The 9,189-nt window shown below is 37.3% G+C and overlaps 1 protein-coding gene across 2 annotated transcripts in view; it reads left to right on the top strand.

Annotated features, from left to right (window-relative positions):
- The first annotated feature begins 404 nt into the window (after positions 1-404).
- The window catches only part of LOC579989 (probable E3 ubiquitin ligase complex SCF subunit sconB), a 14,304-nt gene continuing 5,519 nt past the window's right edge, over positions 405-9,189 (top strand). Inside the window, exons 1-10 of one of the 2 annotated variants that reach the window (XM_794970.5) lie at positions 405-516; positions 2,196-2,603; positions 3,066-3,274; positions 3,789-3,884; positions 4,336-4,464; positions 5,021-5,198; positions 6,477-6,567; positions 7,209-7,291; positions 8,006-8,177; positions 8,593-8,713. In XM_794970.5, coding sequence (XP_800063.3) covers positions 2,250-2,603; positions 3,066-3,274; positions 3,789-3,884; positions 4,336-4,464; positions 5,021-5,198; positions 6,477-6,567; positions 7,209-7,291; positions 8,006-8,177; positions 8,593-8,713 — 1,433 coding nt within the window. In that variant the 5' untranslated portion in view covers positions 405-516; positions 2,196-2,249. Of the gene's footprint in view, positions 517-2,127; positions 2,604-3,065; positions 3,275-3,788; positions 3,885-4,335; positions 4,465-5,020; positions 5,199-6,476; positions 6,568-7,208; positions 7,292-8,005; positions 8,178-8,592; positions 8,714-9,189 lie in introns of both variants that reach the window. The other variant, XM_030995158.1, reaches the window with a different exon arrangement.

Below are 9,189 nucleotides of genomic sequence, written 5' to 3'. Positions count from 1 at the left end.
TTTGCAGAGAGAGAGAGAAAGAGAGAGAAAGAGAGAGAGAGGGGGAGAGAGAGAGAGGGAGAGAGAGAGAGAGAGAGAGAGAGAGAGAGAGAGAGAGAGAGAGAGAGAGAGAGAGAGAGAGAGAGAGAGAGAGAGAGAGAGAGACTGTTTTTCTGCGCTGATGTGCTTGTATTGTAAATTATTCACCTGTCACAAGTTTTTTTTGTTATAGTCTTAGATCGAATCACGTGTAATTTTCAGGAACTATAATAATATGCACATGATAAGTAGAGCTGTGCAACATATGATCCTAAAATCACTTAAAGAAATTCTATACTAATTTATTTCAAACATGTTTGCTAAGTAATGCTTTTTTTTTGTTGTACATGTAATTGTATGATGATTGTACCGACGTTTGTTTGTATTGTGTTAAAGCGTAAGGCCTCAAATGAAAGACTAGCAAAGTCAATCAATCATTAATGCGTTGCGTGTGGTTGACTTGACAACAAACTTGTGGATCGAGACCGAGATTTTCCCGTGAGTATATAAAAAAACAAATCATTTTACTAAAAACTGGTCATTTGATAAAGAATGTTATAATTATACTTATATTAATGAAATATTCGTTCAGTTATAAGTCGGGATTTTAATGAAATTGCCTTTATTTAGCTTTTTAATTAAAGAAAATTGATCGCCATTTCGACTGCGTAGTCCGACACGTTGTTTTTCGTGTACCGGCAGGGGACAGGTGCATGCAGTATCATTTAACACAATTCCATTTAAGATTTTGGTTGGAAAGGGCATTATTAAGTCACAAAGAGCACAAACATATACACATTGGTATCTCTCGATCGATTAATCAGGTCGGGACATCTCGGCCCAGTTTTTCCAGCTGGGCCGAGTAGTCCCGTGGGCCGAGTTAGCCCGACTCCATAGATCTATCATGATCATGCACATAGTATCATAGCTGCATTACTATCCTGGCAGATGGCTGGCTGTGTATTAAAAACTGTTCTATTGATTCTCAACATTTCAAACACTGTATAAAACTTAACTGAGTACACTTAAAATTGGTACTAAATTATAGCAGTAAAATACAATCTTTTCAACTTACCAATGACAATGTTACTGTCAGTGTTAGTCTAGACCCTAGGTAGATCTAGTGTTAGTTAGAAAGAATATTTTGAAAATTTAAATCGTGAGTCGTTGGCATTAGTGTGAAATTGTGTGCAGTGTGTGTATTGTGTGAAATTGCTGCCTCTCGGCACGTAGTACAACGGTAGAGGTCAATACGCATAATTAGCATTGACTCTATGCTTTGGCCTTTGCTGGAGTGGGCCTGCGCCTGGCCACGTCTTCTTTTTTTTGTTCGCAAGCGAGCCCAGATTCACCGACCTTTGAACGAAAAAATGCCTAGATCTATATCTACAGTTTTTAATGAAAACTTTATTTGAAGAATGATATTATCATTTTGTATGTGCTGTGAAATTTTCATGAGCTTTGAATCCAAAATAAGGGAGATACTCGAAGCTGAAGGTGAATTTTGCTCCGCCTCTCTTCGAACAGCCTAACACTTTAACAGGGCCTCGATTGTCGTTACAAATTGAAAAGCCTTAACACATTTGTGTGGTTTTAATTGCACTCTAGCCCCGCGCCTTAAAACTGTAAAATATTTAAAAAGATAAAGGCATTTTTCTGTTTCAATCTGGGCTCGCTTGCGTACAAACAAATAAGATGTGGCCTGGCCCGGGCCTAGACTAGCAGCGCTAACCTAAAGTCTAGACCACAACCGATAGCTTACCTTCAAGCTCCCCCAGCCTGTTTCACCAAGAAAAAAAGAAAGAAAACAACAAACAAGTTAAGAAATATACAAAAATGCTGTTTTGGTGGCTATTAATCTATAGGGCTACAGAAATATATATGTACTTTGTTTTGTTTGCCTATTATTCATGTTTACAAGTTTTAATCTTTCTTGAATTCTTTATTAGAATCATAGGTAACTAAATGCTGATGGCATTAACAGGGGGCGGGGACACATGGGCATCCCAAAAAAATATAAGTCCGGACCTCGAAAATTCAAAAATTGAACATAGATCCAGATCTCTTTCATGTATACAGTTGTTTAATAATTCAGACCCCCTTCTAAAGTACTTGGTGTGGAGCCAAACATGATGCTCTATATACCGGTATTTAGAACCACCATCTTCCTATTTCAGACCAGTACTGGGCTTCCAACCTGATGAAACATTGATGAGAGGAGATCGGACACAATGGACGTCTTACCCCCTGTGTCTTCCAATCCGCTGGCAGCCGACCCGACTCCCGTCATGCACATATCACTGCCAGGGAATGCTGATTATGGAGATGGTGCACATAACAATGACAATGGCCAGAACGGGGTAGAGGATGAGAAAGAGGAGAGGGGAGGCTCGGGATTCCAAATAGGAGATATCCTGTTGTCGGGGAGAAGCCAGAGTGGAGGAGGAGGAGAGGGGGATGGAGCGGTGATGTTGGCTGACTGGCATGCGTTCAGAGGGAGGGATATCGAGAGTGATAATACCATGGAGTTCAACAGACAGGTGGATCACGTCAATATCTGGCTGGACAAGTGGAATCACAATCAGGTAACAGTCCTGTTATGTTTTAAAAGATTTTTTTTAAAAACAGTCCTGTAATGATGATTCTTGATCACTTCGGTTGAGTTTGGATTTGCATACAGTATCCAAGTAATAGCTAGTGATGTAAATTTGTCGGACGTGTATAATGACAACCTCTGTTTTGGTGTGCCCCTTAAACAGAAGCACTGAAACATTTGGGATTTGGATAACATCCACCTTTGGCTGACAAGCCTGACATGCATTTTTTTATAATGAATATCATTGACCGTGTATTGTATGTCGACTATTTTCATAGTTGGGGACGAAAATCAACTTAAAGTATGGTATTATCATTTTGTTGAATGAATTCCTGCTCTTGTTTACATGAAATGCAGCAGATGTCATTGATAATTCCCTGTATATGTCTCAAATCCTGAATTTGTCAAGCTCATGAACATTTCTCGTGTTTTTTTTCCTCGCATCCCCCAGCGCTGTCTAATATTAGAAGGAATATTGCAGCGTAGCAACTACACACAATATAACTTCCTATGGACCACCCTTCAACCAGCCCTTCACAGAGACTTCATGTACACTGCCAGACAGCATTACCCTGAGTATCACTTTGAGCCAATCAGCAGTCATACTAGCAGGGAGACCAGGACTAAGCGAGCCGTCAGGAACTATTATCACGCTCATAGGTAGGGCTATAGGAACTGTATGAATAATTTTTTTTTATCAGTATGAATTTCATATCACACCATTTTCATCTTTAGATTTCCATGAAGAAATCTTGAATTAGTTATTCGGTCATTTGCATGTGATGGACTATGGACTACATTCTATTTGTTTTTAATATGATGTACTCTAGATTTTCAAATTCCTTAAAAAGGAATGTGTATATGCTATGCATGATAAATGTTGGATAATTTTAATATGCATGATGAACATGACAGAGATATATGATGGTTCTTTGTTTGTTCATTTTTATTTAGAGAATGGCTCTACATTTGTGTGACTGGCTTTAAATATACATGTTAGGATACAAAAGTTCAATAAAACATTATCATGTAAATCATGACAAGGTATCTATAAATGTACATGATACTTGACCTCTCTGTTGCTCAAAAGCTTTCTTCACTTGAGAAGAAAAAGATCAAACAGTGATTCTATGGCACTGCTATTTTTATTTGTTTGATCTGTTTTCTTTCACAGTGCACATCTACAAAGGAAGACCGATGTGAAGAGATTAAACGTCCAGCACATCCTTCCTGTCATCATGTCTGCTCCTTCTGAGGAACCTAAGGAAGTGTAAGTTACCGGTAATAACCCTCTGACCGCCAAACTCTCTTATTCCCCACACATTGGCTCCGGGAACCGCCTGGTTCCAGTAGGCAATGGGTTAAGGCTTGTTAAACAACCAATATGCAATACCTTGCATGCTAGTGAATATATAGACAGTGGAATAACATTGGTCCAGATTGTTGGGGGCATTGGGAGGTGGGGTGTGCAGGTCTTATTTGAAGACTGAGATGTGAAGTGGAGGAAGGGAGAAAGGGTCTTGTCATCTCTTTTTCTACTGATGTAAATCTGCATAGCGCTATGCAGCCTATCACAAAGATCTGTATATAGATTTTCACCTGTGTACATGCAGGCACACTAAACACTGGGTTTATACCCTACTCTTAGCAAGAAGTGTTCATGTGCTCCGCATCTACAATTAATCTTGTGGTACCCCTGACTTATTTGATTTCTACAACAGGTCATTCAAGTCTGGCTGGGACAGACTCAGACCAACCAACAGCATGCCACTTGTCAAGCTGCCCTCTGTCTCTCATTCCAAAACCTTTGACCATCCTCTCAGCAAATCAGCTCCAGTCTCTCCGATGAGGTAAGATTTTGTTGGTAGATTCTATATGTCACCCTTTGTTGATTTTTTTTTTTAATGCAAATGTTTGAAGTATTACTCTCTCTATCTTTTTCTCCCTGCCATTTTCTTTATTCCCCTTCTTTCCCTTTACACCTCCCCCTATTCTCCTTATCTATCTCTCTCTTTCTCCCTTTACATTCCCCCCTCTCCCTTTACATTTCCCCCTCTCCCTTTACATCTTTCTCGTTCTTTACTTAACATCTCTCTTGTTCTTTTCTGTCCTTCTCTCCTCAATCTCTCTCCTATCCCTTTTTTTTTTTTATACATATGCTATTTTCCATTATGTTACCTTATTATCAAGCTCCTAATACCCTGACCTTAATGAATGAAACAAGTGTCTTCCTTTTGTAACGTACACTATACATTGGGGTTTAATATGATATGGTTTGATATTTCATGTTCAGGAGTGAGAAAGATTTTTAAAATATTTTATTACATTATATTATGCAACTCTCCTATTTAGCATGGCAGTTCTATCCTATTAGTAAAATGGAAATTATTTATACATTACCTCTAGGGATGATCAGCCAATCAGAAGGCATATGCAGGACCATGACGGCCATTCCATTCCAAGGAAGAGGGTGGCAAGAAATGAGAGGAAACGGAGAGGCTACAATCCTGTGGATGATGCGAACGTTCCTCTGTTGACCAAGGCACTGACCGATGTCCAGCTGACCTGGAATAGACCCACTATGGTAAATTGGATTTAGCCTGTTTCATCATCCTTGACTTTTACTTTAAATGAGTAATGCTGTAGGCAAGGGCGTGACTATACAAAGAAAATAAGTAGACTAATGCAAAAGCAGAAGCTTTATTGTGCATAAGCTTAAAGGTAATCCAAAGTTTTGGTATGGGGTCATGAATTTGGTTCAAATGAACATATTGGAAGCATATGCAATATTCAGTGATCGTTGTCGCAGTTGAAATCGAGTATAAAGTGAAGAAATTGTGAATAATAAATTCTTTATCTTGTATAGCACCCTCTCAAGGTCAAGATATTGATTTAGCTATAAAACAATGTTATTTCACTAAACTCGACCAATTTGCTATTACCATTTCTGAGATTTTCATGGTCGCAGCTACCATCGTATGGCCTCAGGCGCTATTTCAAATTTATCAAAATTTTCCGGGAGCACCGGTAAATTTTTATATTCAATTTTTCTCAAAAGCAGAAGCGTTTTAGGGGCCAATTTTTTTTAGTACTTATAATACATCCATAGGGGCATCCAAATATATCAACATTGTAAAGAATCACTATCCAGCCAATTTTCAAAAATTACCAAAACTTTGTAATACCTTTAAAGTAACTGAATTATGACAAGTAACTATTTGCAGTTCCTGAAGTATTGCTGTGGTAAAGATCTTCATTATCACTTGAAAGTTTTGGTTGACTTTAATAGAGGTGTTTTGTTTAACTGTATTATAAGTCTCATACCTTGACCTGAAGCAGGGAATCTTTGCCTCAGATTCTAAACGAAATCCCAGATTTATATAGCTCATGCTGCGATCATAATTATAAATCTTTAGGTCAGTCAGGAATCCCATGACTTATACTAGCCGATCGCCTGTCTGATTATCAAGATATTTATGATTGGAATTGAAATGTCCAAAACCGTTTTCCTAACAATTTTTATAACACTACAGTCTATTGGGGAAAATGATAACATGTAGGGCCATGCATCTCAGATTTCTACAACTGGAAACATTGTTAAACAATGCCTTTAATGGTTTGTTATTCCCCTGCTTAATGCCTGTTAAAACATGAAATTGGTTGTAAAAAAAATACATTACTACCAGAATGTAAGACCCAGTGTGACAAGAAAAGTTGTCTTTAAAGGCAGGTGGTCTTTATACATATGTATACAGTTTCATTTAGATCCCTTCTCCTATTACCCATTATTTTATTTCATGTATTGGTATTCAAGGAAACGTGTTCTCTTATTTACCATTTCTGTATGTTTCTATTTTTCCAGTCTGGTAACAGGGCTGATAGGTTACCTCCCATTGAACCCATTCCTGTGGAATCCTGGCAACTCTTTCATTGGTATGCAGAATGCTGGAATGGTGAGTATATATCGTCACTCCTCGCAATATATACTTAAAGGGGGTGTAGCATGACAAGACTACGTATCTTTCCCGTTGCCTGACTCGGGGCCAATCAGGTATAATACAACTAGACGACGCGACCGCAGTATTCATGTGCGTGCAACATACGCGAAACCGAAGTGTAAGGAGAACTTCTGTCTGTTTTGTGAACGCTACCGCTCGCTGACGGTTAATCAAGTCCATTCGCTTACGTGCAGTTGTCTAAAAGAAGTCGTAGATAGCATTAACCAGTATTTGCCATGCAACATCCCTTTAAAGTCTATCCTGATATTATGTGTGTTTTTTAAAAGAAAAAGAGATATAATCAAAAACGAAGATTAAAAATAACACGATAGATTGTTAAAAGTGAGGTAAAAGAATGAATTGAATTTTATAAGTATCGACTCTGTAGTAGGAATATGTTTAAAACTTGATACACAGTTTTGAAATGTTAACAATATTGTCGCTGTTGAAACAAAAAGTCTGACTATTTCACATTTGTCTTGTTTTATCTGTTAAATATATGTGGAAATGTACACATGTAAATGTTTGTGCTATAGTGGTATTTGCATTGTTTCAAATGTTCAATCCTTGTGCCTTTTAAATGTTCTAATCCATAGATGTCCAGAGAAACGAGTTTCTTCACAAACTCTTGAAGAAGTTGGATCAGCGGCAGTTGTATTTCCTATCTACGCACTCTGCAGTAAGTTTCAATCATCACAGAGTATCACGATTCACTGTTATAATAGTCATAATGATAATTAAATGTTTTTGTATAGGGCATATTAAACACATAGGCATACTTGCTTGTCTCTATGTGCTTTACAGAATGGAATGTAGGAGTGCACTGTGTTCATAATTGTGAGATCTTACAAAGAGCTAAATGGATATATGGTTTCAAATTACTTCTGAACTTTTCAGTATTCTGGCAAGTTATTCCATAAAGTAGTGGCTGCATATGAAAATGACCTTCCCCATTAGATTTTATCTATTTATATATCAACTAAATTATTTTTGAGGTATGTTTGTTTGTTATGCTTATTATGCAATAGATTAGACAAAATGCTCTTGAGAGATGATTGGTAGTACAAAATCCAAAAGAAACATTGAAGTGAGACACAAACATTTCATCATGGGAATAAACCATCAGACAGAAAGAAGAAATCAGACAAATTCTCTTGATGAAATGTACATCCACATCAAGGTACCGGTCACCAAGATTATCTGATTCTGAAGTCGGTATTTGTTAAATGTGATATGAGAAATCAAGATATTAGCGTTTGTTAAGAGCTTCTTTTTAAATAATGGGTTAGGAAAAATATTCTAATAAAGTATTTTTTTGACAAATTCAGTTGAAAATGTTAATTCCATGTCAAAATATCTGAAACTATTTTATGTATTTATAATTTCTTCACAGCTGAAACAGTCACGTGATTTCATCACCCTGCTTCCCTTACCGCTGGCGCTAAGAATCATGGGATACCTGTCGCCAAGATGGCTGCTGGTGGCAGCCCAAGTCTGTAAGATGTGGAACCGTCGGGCCAGTCATGACCAAATATGGAAGGACAAGTGTTCTCAGGTCGCCATTGGTAAGCTTAGTAAGCTTAGAGTTGGTTGCTTTTTATAAAATCCATGGCCTATGAGAACTTTGTGACTCCTGTAGTAAGCCTTAAGTGGAATGAAAGAGTCAATATTCAATGGGTAAAAGATTTGGAGTTCTGTTCCTTCTTTCTTTTCTGTTTTCTCATATATGAAGAGCTAAATAGTTTAATATTAAGGATTGTATTTTTTTACAAGAAAATGAGACAAAGAGAAAAGTATCAGTTTGTATAGAATAGTGTTTTGCTTTAATATGATGCAAGGGGCATAGTGTAGATGGCATTTTCCTTGCTAATGAAACAAGTCTAGAATAGTATGAAGCATTTAGAACTTTAATCTGTTTTTTACCAAAAACAGGCGTTCATGTTTAAATACAAAGTAATTTGAATTTGTTTTGTTGTTTAGAAATTCCTCTTCCGGAGACACCATTTCAGTGGAAGAAGATCTACAGAGATAATGTGTTTCTGAGGTTTAACTGGGATGAGGGCAAGACCAAAAATGTGGATGTCAGAGGTCATGCTTCCAAGTGAGTATAGAAACCACAAATATTAAACTCTGTCATATCTTCTTTGGAGTAGTGGCAAGGTTTACCCTTTTGGTGCCATAGATGGTGTAAAACTGCCTGCAAATGTTTATATTACTTATACTGGGCAAATCAAAAGCTTGTTAAATTTCATTAAACTCAAAAGGCGATCATGAATGCTGAATTTCATTACCATTTGAACAAGGTTCTTTTGGTATTGATATGGGCAATGAGAAAAAAAAAAGATAATGCTCTGATTTGGATGTTGTAATAATCATGATATCACACGGCACAATTGTGATTGTCATGTCTTGCATAGAGGTAGTTAAAGAACTGTCAAGTCTTTGAAAAGACATTGAAATTTCTCTTGAAATGTTCATGAACATCCATCAAATTTCCATGGCCTTGATTCTCCCAGATTAACAATATTTTGACGCTATGGTAGTGCTAGCAGTGACATATACAATCCAACTGCATTG

The sequence above is a fragment of the Strongylocentrotus purpuratus genome, unplaced genomic scaffold (assembly GCF_000002235.5).
Source record: "Strongylocentrotus purpuratus isolate Spur 01 unplaced genomic scaffold, Spur_5.0 spur5_scaffold_21, whole genome shotgun sequence".
NCBI classification, from domain to species: Eukaryota; Metazoa; Echinodermata; class Echinoidea; order Camarodonta; family Strongylocentrotidae; genus Strongylocentrotus; species Strongylocentrotus purpuratus.
Note: the sequence above shows the minus strand (reverse complement) of the source record. Positions and strands in the feature narration are given on the sequence as shown.